The 18,177-nt window shown below is 53.3% G+C and overlaps 6 protein-coding genes across 6 annotated transcripts; 2 read left to right on the top strand and 4 right to left on the bottom strand.

Moving 5' to 3' along the window:
* Positions 1-2,355: 2,355 nt before the first annotated feature.
* On the bottom strand, positions 2,356-3,060 carry ISF_06101 (Concanavalin A-like lectin/glucanase; the record flags this gene model as incomplete). Its single annotated transcript, XM_018849705.1, has 1 exon — positions 2,356-3,060. The coding sequence occupies one exon, from the start codon at positions 3,058-3,060 to the stop codon at positions 2,356-2,358; it is 705 nt and encodes a 234-aa protein (XP_018703203.1).
* Positions 3,061-4,204: 1,144 nt separating this feature from the next.
* Positions 4,205-5,941, bottom strand: ISF_06100 (VHS/GAT domain-containing protein; the record flags this gene model as incomplete). Its single annotated transcript, XM_018849704.1, has 5 exons — positions 4,205-5,128; positions 5,196-5,570; positions 5,639-5,671; positions 5,732-5,811; positions 5,878-5,941. 5 exons carry the CDS (start codon positions 5,939-5,941, stop codon positions 4,205-4,207), a joined length of 1,476 nt encoding a protein of 491 aa, XP_018703202.1.
* A 1,414-nt stretch (positions 5,942-7,355) lies between these two features.
* ISF_06099 (UBX domain protein) lies at positions 7,356-8,973 on the bottom strand (the record flags this gene model as incomplete). Its single annotated transcript, XM_018849703.1, has 2 exons — positions 7,356-8,783; positions 8,839-8,973. The coding sequence occupies 2 exons, from the start codon at positions 8,971-8,973 to the stop codon at positions 7,356-7,358; spliced, it is 1,563 nt and encodes a 520-aa protein (XP_018703201.1).
* Positions 8,974-9,650: 677 nt separating this feature from the next.
* On the top strand, positions 9,651-10,190 carry ISF_06098 (acetyltransferase; the record flags this gene model as incomplete). The annotated part of the gene is made up of 1 exon (XM_018849702.1): positions 9,651-10,190. One exon carries the CDS (start codon positions 9,651-9,653, stop codon positions 10,188-10,190), a length of 540 nt encoding a protein of 179 aa, XP_018703200.1.
* Positions 10,191-10,316: 126 nt separating this feature from the next.
* Positions 10,317-10,880, bottom strand: ISF_06097 (Phospholipase/carboxylesterase/thioesterase; the record flags this gene model as incomplete). The annotated part of the gene is made up of 1 exon (XM_018849701.1): positions 10,317-10,880. One exon carries the CDS (start codon positions 10,878-10,880, stop codon positions 10,317-10,319), a length of 564 nt encoding a protein of 187 aa, XP_018703199.1.
* Positions 10,881-13,548: 2,668 nt separating this feature from the next.
* On the top strand, positions 13,549-18,064 carry ISF_06096 (ABC transporter, transmembrane domain, type 1; the record flags this gene model as incomplete). The annotated part of the gene is made up of 12 exons (XM_018849700.1): positions 13,549-14,187; positions 14,250-14,529; positions 14,595-14,828; positions 14,882-15,612; positions 15,671-15,830; positions 15,895-16,239; positions 16,289-16,397; positions 16,455-16,642; positions 16,699-16,946; positions 17,001-17,317; positions 17,532-17,967; positions 18,038-18,064. The coding sequence occupies 12 exons, from the start codon at positions 13,549-13,551 to the stop codon at positions 18,062-18,064; spliced, it is 3,714 nt and encodes a 1,237-aa protein (XP_018703198.1).
* Positions 18,065-18,177: the final 113 nt, after the last annotated feature.

Below are 18,177 nucleotides of genomic sequence, written 5' to 3'. Positions count from 1 at the left end.
GCGGGGGGGGGGGGGGGAGAGGCAAAAGGGAGGGGGAAGAAAAGGGTGTGTGTGTAAATCTCATGGACTCGACTGGAATGCGGATATGAAGATGGCTGCATTTGGGTTGCGTTGCGGGAGACTGGACCGGTGTATCGACCCCGAACAAAGGCGGGTGCACGATGATACCATCCACATCGTAAGGCTAGAAACAGAAAGCTAAAAACGTATATATGATGAATTATATTGCGACGTTTCCAGACATGGTCGCAAAAGACGTTGAAGATGCGCCCCGCGCTGCGGCGTTTCAAATGCGGCACTGTGCAGAGCGGTTCAATTCTTCATGGCCGTGCTTGACCATGTTATATAAATGGCATTTCGGGCCTTTTGCTGCTTCCCCAGATTGAAGTGCAGGGTCCTGGAGAAGAAACAGTCAGCTGGCAATACGGCGAGAGATTGGTTGGTTGGTTGTTGTGATGAATAGTGTCCAATTCGAAACACGCGCGAAACCGCACGCCCCCCCTCGCACAAAGGACCCCCTTCTCTAGTAATGTTACTTGGAAGAAAAGAAGTAACAAGAAGAAAGAAGGCCATTCTTGTTCAGATCGGAGAGCCCGTGCAGTTGAAAGCACGAGCGCGAGGAGAGGGGCCTCCTCGGAGCATTTCTTCTTTATTAACCAGTGCCGTGTATTTCAAAGAATAACTAGCCATTTTCCATATGTGGAATTACCGTTTGTAACCTCGTCATTGGGCGTCTAACGACCGAGCGTCTCGTCTCCAACACACCACACAGGTCTCTTTGTCTCTCTGCCTCTCTTTTGGCGCAAGATGTTCCTCCTTGTGCAACTCACTCATCACACCCTATAGCCGAGCTTCTCCCTCTCTCCTCCCCCGGGTTCCCCCGTCATGAAACCAAATGCAACACCCGCATTGAAGACGCTCACCGGTCGATCCGAAGCCCCTTGGTAATACAGGTTCTTTGACAGGTTGCGAGCCTCCCCCGCGGAAATCGCACTGAAGAAGAAAAGGCTAGTGCGAGCTCCGACTTGCTACTGCGCAGAGCGCTCCATTATTAGTCCAGGTTTTCAGCTCGTACCTGCAGTGCTACTACCCTCTGCCGTTTCAACTTGGGGGTTGCATTTTGTGGCGACAAGGTTTGTTTTGGTCAGAGTCTGGCAGGTGGTTCGGCTCCTTCCGGCACAAGGCCAAGGGCTCGTGCATATCTTGATCGCGAGATGATATAATTATCACAGGGGGGGAGAGGGGGGGGGGGCTGATTTAGTTGAGCAGCTGTCACGTCAACCAGAGTGCGGAGGCAAGAGTCCGAGCGATGATTCTGTTGCATCGTGGGGTAGTGCAGCTTTGGCACTCTTGAAACTTTGAAATGCAGCAATTTATTTCCATTTTTGCTGGTAGTTGGCCGCGCTCTCACAATTGCTCTGCTCATTTGCAGGGAGATGGACCCGCGCGTCTTCCACATAGCCTATAAGCAGTGCAGTAACTGTATTGCTTCACACAGTTTTTGCTTAATTCATTTGCTCAGTTTTATAACCACTAAGCATTGGATAATATGATAGATTTATATGAAGGTTGTCATAGTTGATTTCATAAATTCCTCCTGTAAACAAGCTACGTGAATGTAGACATAAAAACCGTGCCCGTTGAATGTAAAGGCCCGTAATGACCGTGAATAAAGAAAAAGAACAACTAAATAGATGATTTTACCTAATTCTATCTCAATAACAAAAAAGAAAACGAATTCCTGAATTGCACGCCTTTGCATGTCAGAACCATTGCCGATGCCCTTCCTGCTGGTTGAGATGTGGGTATAGGGTAGCAAGTGCCCCCTTCATCCTCTGCCAAGCACTGTCACCACACCCAAGAAAGCTGTACGAAATATTACTCTAGTCAAGAGGGCTAGAGTCCATAATCTACGTGTCTTCCGAGATTCTGCTTCTCGAGAAGAGGCCCGGTGGCTCTGTTCAGCACTGATCGAACTCTGCACGAAGACCGGAGCTGCCAGACGCGCGAGTGGTCCGACTCTCGAACATGAGCGTAGACGAAGCGCAACCTTTTCTTTTGTGAATGACCAAAAGACATAGATTCTTCCGTTCTTATCCATCCATGTTGGGCGAGCAACTCACGTCAATGACTTGGGTGTACACGGAGGGAATCGACCACAGACGCGACAATGAATCATCCGCAAAGCGCTACGCAGTGTACATCACATCACTGTAACCGTCCATGCTAAAAACGCTGTATATTTTGTAGTATATGGAAACTGTCAAGTAATGTAGAATGTAAATGTACCCGGGTCTTCATCTCCCTCTCAAGTCCAGCAAGACCTTTTCTCCCCTCTCACGTCTCGCAAGACCCTTAGGAAACGTACGAGCAGTAGGCGCCCTTGCTGTCCGAGGAGCACTTGGTCTTGTCCGAGCCGTTGACATTGACGTTGAGGATGGTCGCGCCCTGCGGGGTGTGCTTGGTGCCGTCGGCGGTCTGCGCGTACGCGTCGGTGAACGAGATCTTGCCAAAGTCGACAAAGGGGACCCTCTTGTCGTTGTGAAAATAGTCCTCGATGATCCACTCAGCGTCCGTCTGGCACAGCGGGTACTTGGTCACGCCCGAGAAGGTCTTGGTCTGCGAGCCGCCCTGCGTCAGGTTCTCGATGGTGGTGTTGCCCGAGGTCGTCGAGGTCGCGTGTACCGTCATGCGCAGCCGGTCGCCGGCGGCGACCTTGATAGACGTGGGGTACGCCTCCTCATTTTGCTTCCACCACTCGGTCCAGGTGTGCATGCTGCCGTCGCCGAAGACGGTGATGCCCGTCTGAAGGATCGCCGAGTCGCACGATTTGCCGTCGATGCCCACCCAGATGGAAGCGGACGCGTCCGAGCCCTTGCCGCTGATCTTGGGGACGGTGAGCACGCCCGTCACGTAGTTCCAGCCCTTGCCCCCGAGGACGGCTCCGCCCCAGGGCGCAACCTTGTCGCGGGAGTGCAGGCGAGAGGTCGACGCCTCAGCGGGAGCGCCGAGCGCGTGGCCAGCAAGGAAGCTGAGGATGACAGTGGAAGTAGTCTGCATATCGGCGGAGAGGTTGACTTTGCTTCTTGTGAGCCTGTGGAGTGAAGTGGTTGGTGGATATCAGAAACTCATCGAGAGGGAACCGGTCCATCTCTCTTATACATTTTCCCATCATCACTCCAGAGACTGTCGATACGGTCTTGAATTGGAAGGCCTCTGTTCAAAATGATGTTCCAACAAGGTTGGACAGTCGGCAAGTGAGGTCTCGATGCTTGAGGCTCCGTTAGTCAAGCCATCGCGTACACGTGCACCTCGCTTAAGCGCCGTTTTCCCCAGCATGTAGATCATGTATGGGTTGTACCCATGGGTAGCATTGAGTCATTGTATTGCCGCTGTCGGGAAGCCGATCGTATTCACTGTGTAGTTGCCTAACCTGGCTAGTTGGTTGAGAGCTAGTTTCAAATGTCAATTAAAAGAGAAGGTCGCAGAGAGAGAAGGCTGCGGTCTCGGCGGCAATAGCAGAACGGCAGTCTGATAGTGGAGCAATAATAAACATAAAGTCAAGGTTAGCGGTCGAGGCTGACACGGCGCTATTGTTTCGTCACCAATTTTTCGTGTAGCGGTCTAACGAGGTGACGTCGGCAGATTGATCTGGAAAAGAATAGATGTAATCTATGTTACGTTTTGCTTCCTAACAGGGACTTTTGCGTCAATCTCAAACGTAAAAGGGTGCTGTAAAACTTTGTAAGATGCTGTACAATTGTAAAATGTTAGGCCATGGTGACGGAGGAGTGTGCAAGGATACAGAGAAGGAACTATATAGATAGGTATCTTCAAACATTGTAATTGAACGAGGGCCGCCGCACAGTCGCTGGCTATTTACAACGAAATAGACTTGGTGAGAACGAGGATTGATGGTATCAGATAGTAACATGAACAAGGGAAGAACTGTTCTTGTAATCGAGCAGTAAGGGGAGGAGTGCAAGCAAATAGGGTCAAAGGTGGAAAACAACAGCTGGATAAGGGACACCGGAGACAAGAACTAGGCCAAGCATGCCATTCGATACAGTCTAGGAGACTGACCTGGCGCTTCCGACATACTAGACGTTGTATGCGTTCGATATGGGAGTTGCGACAAGTTCTCGAGTTATATGTTTCATGCTGATAAACTCGACGCGCTGTTGGGTGTAAATGCGCAGGGCAACTAGACTGTGTATTTGCCCTTGCCGGTAGTGGTGGTGGTGGCGGCGGCCTCGTACAGGTCGTCAATTGACGCGTTCTTGGCCGCTGCTGAGCCCGCCGTGGCACCGCCGTCCCGGAAGGTGTGTTGACCCGTAGGCGCGACCGAAGCGGGGGTAAAACCGGGATGGAACGGCTCATGGGGTAGGTCGTCATGAGTGGCGGGTGTCCTTGAGCGGGAGCCGCCGTTGAGGGCATCATCATGGTGTTGCGGGTCGACAAAGGGATCGGCGAAGGGGTCTTCATCGTCGCGAGAACCATTCCCTTGTGCCTGCTTGCCCTTGCTGGAGGTTGAGCCGGAGCCGGAGCCCGATGCCAAGCCCAAGGCGGGGCCGGAGCCTTGCGGCTCTGCCAGGTACAGTCCCGTCTCCTTTCCTTTACCGTTCCGGACGGGCAGCGCCGGGGAGTCGAGCAGAGGCGAGACTGGCTCGCCAACGGGGGTGCCGGCGGCCGGTGTCGTCTCTTCGGAGCGTACGTTGAGGCCGAGTTGTTTGCGGGCACTCAGGACTGAGCGCTGGTGGTGGCTGAGGGCCGTCTGCAGTTGCTCGTTTGTGTCGATGAGGCTCTCCATGGTCTCATTGTCGGGGCCTGGATTGCTGGCGACCATGTATCCTTGAATGCTTCTTGACGCGCTCAAGCAGCGATCGGCAAACTCCTTTATCAGGTCATTGTTGAGCGTCTCGGCGGGGGGCGTGTTCATGACAACCTGCTCAAGGAGCTTGGCCGAGGTCCGCGCCTCTTCTAGACGGCTGGCAAGCTCGACGGCGCTAGGCAGCTTGTTGTTGGTGTGGTGGCGGGAAAAGTAGTTTTGGTGATTGGGATTGTTGTTTGGCGACTGTTGCTGCGGCGAGTTGGAGAGGAAGGGACGTTGCGCCAGTCTCGGGGTGTTCTGGTAGGAAGGAACACGTTAGTCAGTACTAGGCAAGGGTACTCCGGTTGCGGAATTGGTGACGTACCCCATAGACGGCCTGTATCTTGGTGCGTTCTTTGGACCACATCTGCAGAAGGATGGAGAGGTTCTCGTCATAGGACTTGGTCTGCTGAAAGTCGTCGAGGGTCTCGATGAGCATCTGGCGCACGTTCAGGTCCTTGGTGCCGCGCAGCAGAGCCTTGCAAGTGTCGGCAAACTTGCCGTCAATATTGCGGGTGAACGAGGAACCAGGGTTCTCGGTGAGGATGCGAAGGAGCATGATGGCGTTGTACTGCCAGGCGGCGCGGGAGAAGTACTCCTTGGACAAGAACTTGCGGATGAGGCGGGCGCACTCGGTCGCGGCGGCGGGGGAGGACTCGGCGGCGTCGACGATGGGTGGGAGGAAAAGGACCTCGTCGCCCTGGAGGGAGAGCAGTGTTAGGAATGGGGAGGCAGGACAGCTTGTTCGCGCGCGATAGTGACGCGTACCTGGACATTATAGCCGGACTCGCAAAAGGCTTTCTGTGGGCGTCGGCGTTAGCGATGGAGCGCAAGTATTGGTGCCGTGGTTCGAAAGCGTACGACGCTGTTGTGAGCCGTCTTTTCGGGAGCTTCGCCTTCTTGCGGCACGGCAGAGGCCATTGTGGCGGTGGGCGCCGGCACTGAGGAAGACGGGTAGTGTCAGCGTTTGTTTGGCCGCGTAACCATGCGTCGGTGGCCGGGCATACTAGAGCTCTTTCTCTTGATGCTACCGAGCATCTTGTTCATGCTGAGGCCCTTCATCGACTTCATGGCGGGCGATCGGGTTATCACAGGAGCGAGGACAATCGTTTCGGAAGTCCGGGGAAGTGGCGATGGTGAAGCCCGAGACGACGACGGGACGATGCGGGCAAAGGGCCAGGGTCGCGACAGGGGGGGAAGACGGAGCACGGCGCTAGAGCAGTAAACAAGGACGATGGATAAAAAATAGAGAGATGAAAAGACGACCAGTGCTGAAGTCGAGATGTCGGGCGGCAGAAAAGCACGGGAAGGAGGGCAAAGGAGAAAAAAAAGACAACTAGGGAGTGGAAGCAGGCTGAGTGATGAGGATGGAGTTGTTGGCAAACGTCGACAACGTTTGTGGCGGACATTGGATATGCAGGTAAATTGGGGGTACAAGGCCAGTACAAATGGGGTCGGGAAAGGGACTAGCAACGTCAGCCCAGGAGCGCCGTGGAAAGCGGGCGTGAGACCTTTATTCAGTGGCTGTGCCTGATGTGTAAGCGTGTTTTCCGCCAAGGTTCATGATGCAACGTACGAGGCGCTAATTAGGCAATTTTCATCGTTATTCATCGAGTCGTCTACCAACAACCATGTTGTGATGCTGTCGAAGCGGAGGTACCTTGTTCTGGTACCATTCAAGGTACCAAGGAGCACGGAGCAGGTACCTCCGCCGTCGCTGACCAACAACGTGAAAGTGTCGCTTTCTCAGAATTCCAGTCAGCCATGACGAAACCACGGGACTACTGTAGCTACCGTGTACTAAGATCCGAGAAGAAGAGACACGGGATGGAAAATCCACCGAAACATTGCGACAGCCACGCGTACTGTACCTACAGATATTGACAGGGCAGGCAGCCTGCAGCCTGCCTATAGTTCCCCGTTTTACGTCTTTGCCCGATTCGGCAACTCCCGAAACTTTGACAGGGCAGCAAGCGGTTACCTATTTACGATGTCAATCCGGTGACGCAGATTATTCTTATAATTCTTGTAATTTTTATTGTTCTCGCAGTTTTCGGGTCTAATCGAATAGAAACAACATCTTCATCAACCCCATAACTAGTACCAGCACACCCCTCCGCTCAGCTTCTTGGCAGACGCACATATCACCTACGCCACTACCCAAACCCCGCCACCTGCGGCTTGCGTAGAGCTCTGGGGCTGTGCAACGAAGAGCACATCTCACGACCCTTGGTCGAAGTCAGTCATCAGCAGGTCACCAACCGGCATTCCACCGAGATATTGGTCGAGACTGCTTTGCTTGCTTGTCCGTCTGTCGATGCGCGGCACTGCCATATCAAGCCCCCTTCTCAACAACTACCTACTCACATGCATCACGCCGCAACGTAGACTTGCCGTCATCACTTGAACCGCTGTCCATTCTATGACTCCTGTACATGTCGGTCTTTCTTTCTAGTATTACACATTTTTGTGCCCCTCCGCCGCCTCAATCCTCGTCAGCCCCTTCCTCTAGCTCCTCCACGATCAAGTTGCCGGACCGCCCAATCGTCGCCCCCATCGTCGCCGTCTCGCTGGGCTCGTACACGACTCGTGGCAGCGTCGACGCCACGCGAAACATGTACTTGTGCTCGTAGTCTACCGGCTTCCCCTCACTACTACCATCAACAGCACCCGTAGAGATCCGCAGGTTGTCGTAGCACTCCACGAACGCGTAGAGCTCCTCCACCGGCGCATCCTGGGCGAAACGCCTGGTGATGCGGCCCGCGCCTGACGCCTGGGGCATCATGAGAGCGACGCGCACCACCTCCTTGTCGCCCGCCGGGGGCTCCGGCCGGATCTGCTTCGCGCGCCAGGCCCTCCAGAGCGCGGCCTGCTCGCGGCGCCTAGACGCGGCCATGGCCTCCTCCAGCGCGCGCTTCTCCTTCTCCGCAGCGGCGGCGGCCGCTTCCCTCTTCTCCCGTGCCCGCTCCCGGTCAATAGCCAGGGACCGCTCGTAGGCCGAGTCCTGCTGGTCGCGCAGGGACCGCGCAAACTCCTGCGCGCTGCGCTCCGCGCGGACGCCGGCCATGTCGGCGCCGTACTTTTCCACCGCCCCCTGCAGCTCCGCCAGGTACGCGGCGGGAGGCATGGGGCCGGCCAGCCGCTTGACGATGCCCATGCGCGCGCTGCCCTCGCGCGGCGTCAGGCACACGAGCGCCGAGAAGGGGAACTTGGTGCACTTGTACTCGCGCGCCACCTGGAAGGCCTCTGAGTCGAGCACGTTGCCGCCCCAGAGCACCACGTTGCTGGCCGGGTCGCGCACGAAGGCGGCCACGTCGGGCGCCAGCAGCGTCTCGCGCACAAACGATGCCGTGTCGTCGTGCTCGGGCGAGAGCAGCACCACCAGCAGAAACTTGAGCTCCTTCTTGGCTAGGTCGTGGGCCTGCGCCAGCCCGCCCTCGAAGAAGGGCAGGTTGTTGTCGCCATGCTCCTCGTCAAACTCGCGCTTGAACCGTGCGGCCGCGTCGCGCGGCATCAACATCCGCCGCCCGGCCGCTCCGCCGCCTCCCTGCAGCGCGGCCGACAGTCGGGTCGTCAGCATCGTCGGCCGAATTGCCGCTGGCAGAAAGGACGCGGCATATAGGATCGTGCGTAGCAGCACCGTCGCTGCGTGCCAGCCCCAGTTGAGGGGTGTCAGCAGCAGGCCCAGCAGCCAAGGCGTGCCTTGCGTCGTCGTCGTCGTCTGAGGGACGATACGTGGGGCAGGATCTGTGCGGTCGCGGCGCGGCGCAGCTCTCGAGCTGAATTCGGATGCGAGCAGGCTTTGCTGCAGGTTCTCATGTCGTGCGGCGACTTGCGGGATGGCTTGGTCGGCCGCCATGGCTTCGGCTAAAGGATCGGGTCCTTCACCGTCGAAGAACTTGGCAATGGCGATCTGCTCAGGTTAGCGAACTGGGGGTGAGTGCTGCTGTCCATCAGTGCATTATTACCTGCACATTCCATTGTGATCGTTGCAGTAGCGGAACCGCATCCTTGACTTCTTGGTTCGTCACGGCCAGGTACTGTTGGAGGGCCTCCTGCTGGGTTGGGGACAGCTGGCCTATGTCCGTCTCGTCATCGGCCATGTTGCCGTTTGCGCGTGTGTCGTCGCTCCCAGGCGAGGGACTTATGCCAAAACTCGATCCTAGACTTTTTTTGAATCCGGTGGGCTTCGTCTCTGAGGTATTATATCGCTCTGTCTGCTGTTTGCTCGTAAATATGATGCTGCAGAACAAGTTGTAAGATGGTGAGCTGTTGATGGGAACAAGCGCTAGCCTGATGTAATGGTGGGGCTGATCAACTCCGTTCCCGTTCCCGGACGAGGTCAAGGTAGTACATTTAATGGTGAAGAGAAAAGCGAGGAAAACAAAGTTAAAATTCAAAAACTGACATTGTCAAATTTTGAGTCAATTGATACTCGAGAGTGATAATAACTGTTCTTGAGGATGAGTTAGGGGTCACTTGCTGCCCAGGTTCCAAGCCGAGTCTCGCGTTGAAGCTACCCCAACAGCCCCCTCCAACCCGATCCTAATACAGTCATAACTTCACACTACATCTACGCCCTTCCATTTACATTTTGCAAGACGATAGAAATTTCTGGAAATATCCTTTTAATTGTGGTTTCTTTTTTTATGCTGGAAGTTTAATCAACAGCCAGGCGGCACTCGAATTCCCTACTACGCCAGTTATCCACAGCGAGCCTCGCGACACTATTCATTCAAGAGTCCTTTGCCTTGGCTACAATTCACAGAACACGAGAACCATGGAGCCAAATGGGGAGAAAGAATCAGCGGCTTCTTCCACAGTCTTAATTCGCCAGGCCGACACTCCCGAGGACCTTGCCGCCGTTATCCAGTGCTTCCACGCCTACACCGAATGGCTCGACGAAGACTTATCGCATCAAAACTACGCCTCGGAGCTCGCCAGTCTTCCGGGAAAATATGCGCCCCCGACAGGCTGTCTCCTCCTAGCCGTTGACTCCGCGCCCGGAACGGCCCTGGGTTGTGTCGCCCTGCGCCCGTTGCAGCTGCCGTCGAGCCATCCGAGAGCCGGGCGACGCTGCGCGGAGATGAAGAGACTCTTCGTGTATCCGGAAGCTCGCGGGAACCAGGTCGCGCGGAAACTGCTTGCAGAAGTGATACGACAGGCTAGAGACCAAGGGTATGAGGAGGTCTTTTTGGACACGCTGGCTAGGATGGAGGCGGCAATCAAGCTGTACAAGTCAGAGGGCTTTGTGGAGGCAGACGCATACAACAACAGTCCATATGTAGGAATGGTGTACTTAGCAAAACGATTAGATTAGACTTGTTATTATAGATTTTTTCTTGACTCAATCGTAGTGGCATATCAGATCGTGCTGTCTTTCACTTGTACGTTCCAGCCTATCTGTGAAATAAAGCTGACAATGTCGTCAATCTGCTCAGGAATTTTATACCAATGCCCTTGGATTTCGTATCGCTTCCACTCCACATCGTACCCTGCGGCGCGTACGACTGCCGCCGGACTCTCCTAAGCGAATAGGAACCTTTTCGTCCTCAGCACCGTGCCCCAGGAGGAATGGTGTACGATGTGCAGTTCTCTGTACGGATGGTTCGCTGATTGGATCCAAGCACAGAAGCTCCCTCTCATACTCTTGGGCCCGAATCGGGCTTTTCCTGTTCCTTGTCTCATCACCGCCCGAGAACGGGTCAAAGTCGTCATCGCCGTCGTCGTCATCGTCAAGCACCATGTTTATACCAGACTCAAACACGAAAAAGCCACTCATCCCAATGAACCCGCCGATGGGATGGTCCAAGCAGAGCAGCACCGCCAGCGCCATCGCGCACCCCTGGCTCAGCCCGCCAAGCACGAGATTCTGCGGCGGCACGCGGCCGAGCTCGTCCCGGATCACGGCCAGGATCTCGGCGGCCGACTCGGCGAGACCCTTGAGCTGGCGGTCCGCCAGGTACGCGGGGTCCTCGGTGCGCGAGAGGTCGAACCACTGCGTGAGCATGGAGCGGCCAAGGCAGTCGAGCGGCGGCGCTTGGACGTGGGAAAGACGAAGCGGGCAAAGGGGAGCAGCGCGGTAAGCTGGCGGCCGGAGGAGGTCACGGCGGTGTCTAGGAATGTCTGGCGAAAGAACTCCCCCGTGGAGCCGAGCCCGTGAAGGAGGGTGACGGTGTGGGTGTGCGCCGCCGAGGCCTCAACCACGAATCGTGGCGAGCCGGGCAGTCGCTGTTCCTGCTGCGCCATCTTGTCTGCGGGAGGCAAGAAGAGCCCCAAGTTTCAGTCCTATCATAGTCTCACGCCCGAGGCCGACCTATTCCTAACTTCCTACCCTACAGCTTAATGAGTTGGCATGTTTCATAGAGTGAATGAGAGATATCTAGCCCATAGCAATTGTTACGTGATGGCCTTGGGAAAATTCAACTTTGCCTCTCATTTTATTAGCAGGCGATTATTCTGCGCATTTGTTCTCTCTGTTTAGCTGACCAGCCAGTCATTCACTCTGCGCTTCGAGTCGAAGACAGACCTTTTTAGACTCAAGGTTTTGTCCACTCGCATCAATATTGGTAAGTTGGGTATTGCCGTTTGATAAAATGCCAAGCCAACAGACCGTAGCAGAGGATCAGCATGCATTTATTAGCGCCGCACCATCTTCGCTTCCCGGCATCATCTCATTGGGCCGCTGCTACCCTGGCGGCGAAGCTGCGGAAACATACACAATTCGGGCTCTATACCCCGCCATTCCTGACAAGAATTCAAATAAACAAGTGGATCCGTTTCTTCTTTCCGCAATTAGTTTGTCATACGAGTGATGTATAGATGAAAGGCAAAGGAGCAACTAACCCATCACCACACCACCCGAGAGATACGATGAAGGCGTGGCCAGGGAGGGCTGGCTGCTATGTACAACAAGCGCCCAAGCAGCGAAAATAAAGGAATCGGAGTCCTAATTAGAAGGTAATTAAGGAATAAGGAGTTCAATCTATGCGTGATGTGATGAATCCTCAAGCAAGACAGTGGCTGACTATTGGTACTTGGAGTTCAGGTGTGATCCAACCGATGACAGCTATGCAGCATAACGGCCGACTACCGCAGCTCCCCAAATTCTGATGGCGTGATGTGAGTTCAGTTTCTAGCGCAGGGAGTCTTTATCTTTGGGATGTTTTATCAGCAGCTCTAACTGATTCGTAGATGAGCCGCAGGAGAGTGGACTCGAATCATCAACGAGACGGGCCGGGGAAGCGGGCAAGCGGGGAAAGATGCTACGATCTAACTACCAATAGACACTAAATCCTAGGTTGGAGGTACTTTTGTATAATAATGTGACAATGCGCAAGATGGATAATATCCTAGTTACATCCTGTACGCATAACTGATAAGACATGGGTGGGCTGCATCACTGCAGGGTGACGAGGAAGGAGGTCGGATGTGACCCTGGCATCACAAGTCAGCGGATCAAGTCGCTGTCGGATCTATATCAGTGTCCCAACTGTCTCCTACTTTGCTGGTCATTTTCATCTTTCAACACACATACATCAGTTCTTCTTCATCATCAAGCCCCAATGCGTCTTTGGTCTCTCGTCATCAGCCTCGTGGCTACCAGCGCCGCCGTCGGTGCGCTCCCAGGTATTTCATCCTTGTTGTCCTGGGAAGTAAAGAGAGCTTCTGCTTACGTGCGGCACTAAAACACAGTTGACGGCGAAAACACAATGTTGCTGAGATCTGGCATGCAGTCTGGCGCCTCGCCGGCAAACAGGGCATACGCCGCGGAAGTAGCTGCGGTAGACAGGGCGCAGACACTTGGAGTTTGAACATGGCTCTATGATCAAATAGAAATTTTAGACTACGAATATTCTTCTGGGACATGAATAGAGTAGCATCAAGACTTGACACATGATTCAAGCCACCTCCCCTATGTATATGTTCCTCGTAAGACGCTGCAGGAGCAAGAGCGACACATAGTTTTTTTGTGCAGGAAAGTGCCCTAATAACAGCCACTTTAGGCTTAATACCCGTTGGTAATAATATTATGGTACCAATTCATTACAACGAGCGATCAGACAAGAACCCCTTTCCACAAACCACAACGCTACGCCGGTGGCCGTCTCGTTAGCTTTATCAGGTTGCTTGTCATGCAGGTCCTTTTGAGCTCAGTATGCGATCTCAGCAACAGGCGTCTCTCCATGCTTCGACGCAAGGGTCAAAAAGCCCCTCCCCATTCTCCCCGCTCCCTCCTCTGATCTCGAGGATCCCCCACGCATCGCCTTCATCCCCTCTCCGTCACTTACCTACTGGTGCTGGGCAGCTCGAGCGTCCTGCCCTGCGCTGAACCGAGAACCTACTTCCAACTCGGGCACTGCTTCAAAATGGACGATTCTTTTGGTCCGAGACTGCTTGGACATTTTGATTTCACGCTCCTCTTTGAGCATTCCATGCTCCAAATTGTCCCTTCTTCCATCTTGCTCTTCACCTTGCCATTTTACGCTCACAAGATTGCTACATCCCGAGCCGTTGTGCACACAGGATGGCTTCTCTGGGCAAAGCTGGCTGCAGCTGTTGGAATCATCGCAATTCAATTAAATATTGTGGTGTTTTGGCACAGCTCACCGCTCAACTCTAAAGTCGCATTGGCAGCCTCCATACTCTGCTTTTTGAGCTCCATCGGACTGACCATCATGGCCTACGCCTCACATGCTCATTTCGTCCAGCCTATTCTCTTTCTCGCGGGCTACCTGAGCATGACCCTACTATTTGATCTTGTTACTATTCACACGTATTTTCACAGGACCGGCTTGGGAACCGTTGCTCGCTTGACCTGCTCCTTACCCGCACTCAAGCTTACGCTGCTTATTTTGGAAGAAATTTCAAAGCGAACGCTCATTATCGCTGAAAATCCGCACCCACTCAGCCGAGAAGCCACAGCCGGGTTCTGGAGTCGATCTACGTTTCTCTGGATTAACCCACTGCTTCTTTTCGGCTTTCGCCATGTCATTAATCCTGACGACCTCCCCGACATTGGACAGCAATTTGACTCCAAGAAACTCTATCAAAATTTAAAAAAGAGCTGGGATAAACGAGACCAAAGGTCGAGATATGCACTGCTCCGCGCGCTGGTCATTTCCATGCCATGGCCGTTTCTCTACGTTATCCCGCCACGCCTATTCTTGGTCGGCTTCGTCTTCAGCCAGCCCTTCCTCCTACAAGATGTTGTCAACGCCGCTTCAGGCGAGTCAATTCAGCCAGACTACATTTCAAAACAAAACGAAGCCATCGGACTCATCTTGGCGACCGCCCTCGTCTTCTGCGGCAAAGCAGTGAGCAGCCTGGCATATCGGTCGGTCGCGGTGTGAATGCCCACGCTAATCGCTCAAGCCAGGTGTCAAGGAACTGGTTCAGCCATATCAGAAACCAGATCATGACTTGCGTCCGAGGTGCTCTTATAGCTGCCATCTACCAAAAGTCACTTCGGATCAGTGCTGCTGAATCAGACGAGTCTGCTGCCGTCACCCTGATTACCGCTGATGTCGCGGGAATCGAGCGCCTCATCTCGTTGTCCTATGACAGCTGCGCAATGACCCTCGAAGTTGGGTTTGGAATTGCAATCCTTGCAGTGTTTGTTGGCACGGCCAGCATCTTTACTGTTGTCACTGCTATTGGTAAGGGAGGGTCGACCCGCAGCATGTATTGCAGGGCACTTCTTACGCTGACCTCGCTTATCCAGTGGTTACTGTCTTTTCCAGACACATGTCTAAGCGGATGGGAGTTGCTCGCAAGCGATGGAATGAGCACATTGAAGAACGCGTTGCCGCGACTTCAAATATTTTGGCGCAAATCAAGGACATTAAAATGACCGGCCTAGCTCCTTCAATGGCGACCCATTTGAACCATTTGCGTGCTCAAGAAGTCACGGCTTCTTTGGCTGACCGGCGAATTGTTTGCATCACCTTTGGAATTTGTAAGTGCTTACCTCTTCATCATCGTTTAATTATTTTTATTAATTTCAAAAAGCTGCTTTCGCAGAAACGGTAACGCCAGCACTTGTTGTCGCAGCGACTTTGTTCTGGACCAGAGCGTCCGGAACCATATCGACAGCGCGGTTCTACACTATTCTCGCAGTTGTTACCTTGGTCGCTCAGCCTCTTGCCTCCTTCTTCGCAAGTCTTCCTCAATGGTCTGCAGGTTTCGCTTGTCTGTCACGTATTCAAGTGTATCTTGCTCAAGAGGAGCTCAAAGACGCTCGTCAAATCATCAGATCGTCTGCGGTAGCTGGCTCCAACTTAGCTGGGGATGGCATCGGTCTTGACGACAGGAACCCCGATGCACATGCCCAGAATTATGCAATCGAGCTGAGAAACGTCAATGTCTCCATGGATCTCACGGGATCAATCTTACGCGACGCAACAATCTTGGTCAAGACTAGCCAAGTTACCATGATAGACGGATCCGTTGGCAGTGGCAAGTCGACGCTGCTGAAGGTGATGCTGGGTGAAATGCTACTTCGCAATGGATCGGCTCTCCTTTCTTCATCATCAATCGCTTATGCTGGAGAAAAGCCTTGGCTGCTCAACACAACCATTTTCTTGAACATCATTGGACACAAGCCGTTTGACAGGACTCTGTATCAAAGAGTCATATTTATTTGCGATCTTAAACCCGATTTGGAGCAACTGCCAGATGGCGACGAAACCATAGTGGGCAGTGGAGGTTGCATTCTAAGCGGCGGACAAAGGCAGAGAATTGTAAGTGAGATCGTGCGACAGGAGAGATCACGTCCGACTACTCTGACATTTCTCATAGTCCCTCGCGCGTGCGCTGTATCTGGAAGCGGATATTACAATTCTTGACGATCCTTTCAGCTCTTTGGATCAAGAAACGTCAGCGGTGATTCGAATTCGACTGATTTCAGATGGAAATGCCACATTGGATGGAAGAACGCTAGTGATGACAACAAGCATGAGTATGTCACTTCTAATGTTGCTGTTCTGTCGGCCTGGAAGCTTGACCCATCTGACAACGTACAGAACAACACCTCATCGATGCTGACGCCGCGTACCGTGTGACCCCCGATGGTCACGTCGTCTATTTGCCACAATCACAGGTGGATAGAGAGCTCGAAGAGCTTGCTCAAAGCTCCCGGTCTCAGCCGACGTCTGCCACGCACAAGACTGAAAGCGCTTGTGATCTTTTTGAACCGCCTGCCGTCCAAGCAGCCACTGATGACAATGGCTATGCGCCGGGAATAAACACGTTTACGAAGCAGAGTACTTGGTGCCTGTACGCATATTTCTTTCGGCCCGCGGGCATTTTTGTCTTGGCAGCATGGCTGCTATTTACCACTCTCGCCTCCGTCTCCGAGAAACTCCCCAGTAAGTCATTTCTGTTCCGCTCTTGTTCTCACTATGCTCACTCGGATAGACATTTTTGTACGCATATGGCTCGAAGCCGACGCCGGAAATAAAACTTACTATGTCGGGTATGCCACACTTTGCGTTGCTTACCCAATACTTAATTCAGTCTCTGCAATGTAAGTCATGGAAGGGCAATGGGCACTGCTTCCAGAGCAGCCAACTAAATAATCCAGGTTCTTCTTTTACTTTGTCAGCGCAAAAACTGCCCACAGTCTTCACGAGAGATTGGTTAAAGCCACATTCACAGCTACCTTTGGGTTCTTAACGACCGAAGATGCGAGCTCGATTTTGAACCGATTCAGCCAGGACATGTCTATGGCGACCCAGAGAGTCCCTGCACTAGTAATGCCAACACTGTTCCGTATGCCCTCTTCTTCTCCTCACCATAGCCAGTTTACTCATGAGCGATTTATATAGGTGCCGTTTCAATATTCGTCGACACCGGCATCATCAGCGCTGGTGCTAGCTACGCAGCGCCCGTCATCCCATTTTTCTTGATGCTTATTATAGCCATACAACGATATTACTTGTGCACCTCTAGACAGCTCCGCGTGTTAGAGCTTGATAGTTCAAAAGCGCTCATCCGACACTTTACAGAAACCGCAGCCGGTATCGAACACATTCGCGCTTTCCGGTGGCAGGAGGAAGTCACACGAGACTTTCACGTCAGTCTTGATTTGACGCAACGGCCTTTTTACTTTCTCTACTGCGTTCAACAGTGGCTAGAGGGTGTTTTGGATTTATCGAGCGCTGTGGCCGCCGTCATTGTGGTGACGTTCGCGCTCAAATTCTCCGGGTCCGCCTCTGGTAACTCCATGGGTTTGGCATTGCTCAGTCTCATCGGATTTAGCGATACCGTGTCTGACTGGGTGCAATCCTCTGTCGCTTTGGAGACGGCTCTGGGAGCAGTGTCACGTATTCGATCATATTGCGCCGAAACCCCAACTGAGCACTACAAAGATGATACGGAGCCAGTATCCTCCGACTGGCCAGTCCAAGGCCAGCTTGAGCTTAATTGTGTCTCTGCGATTTACCGGTATGTGATCGCCTCGGCATGAAGAAGGAAGATCCTCCATACTAAGCCCGTATTGCATGCCCTAGTGATGAAAAAGCACCACAGTCCTCTCGGCTGAACAATGCAACCGTCATTATCCGACCTGGCGAGACGCTGGGGGTAGTAGGAAGAACGGGGAGGTGAGAAATGCACCGTAATCATCTGGGCTGAATGGTTGCTAATTATCCCGCTTTAGTGGCAAGACGACCGTTCTACTGAGCATCCTCAACCTTTTACAGTACAAGGGCACAATCAGCATCGACAATCGGGAAATCCGCACAATTCACCCCGATTTCTTGCGCTCGCGAATAACCACAATCACGCAGGGTGGAATCCATCTACGCGGTTCTATCAAGTTTAATCTTGACCCTTTCGGGTTTGAGCAGCGTCCGCCCACTTGCATCGTGACGGACGAAGCGTGCCAGGATGTGCTGCGTCGTGTAGGACTCTGGGACATTGTCAGCCGCCGCGGAAACTTGAGCTCTCTCATGAAGGAAATGAACTTTTCGCAAGGCCAACGACAGCTCTTCCAGATCGCTCGTGCCATCTTGCACCATGAAGCGACGGGGTCGAGGATTGTCTTGATGGACGAGGTGACATCGAGCTTGGACGAGGATACGGAGGCACAGATGGTCAGTCTCATTGACGAGGCGTTTAGAGGATGCGCGAGGGTAATTATTTCACATCGCCATGCCACTTTAGATAATTCGAATGCTGTCATGGTTCTGAGCCAGGGTCGGGCAGATGTCATTAGACACACGCCAGGTCAAACGGATTGGAGACGCGAGCTCGGGTGAAGAAACGAGACCACAAGTGGTCATTGCGGAAATTTGTACATGTTT

The sequence above is a fragment of the Cordyceps fumosorosea genome (assembly GCF_001636725.1).
Source record: "Cordyceps fumosorosea ARSEF 2679 chromosome Unknown scaffold_15, whole genome shotgun sequence".
In the NCBI taxonomy this organism is placed as follows: domain Eukaryota; kingdom Fungi; phylum Ascomycota; class Sordariomycetes; order Hypocreales; family Cordycipitaceae; genus Cordyceps; species Cordyceps fumosorosea.
Note: the sequence above shows the minus strand (reverse complement) of the source record. Positions and strands in the feature narration are given on the sequence as shown.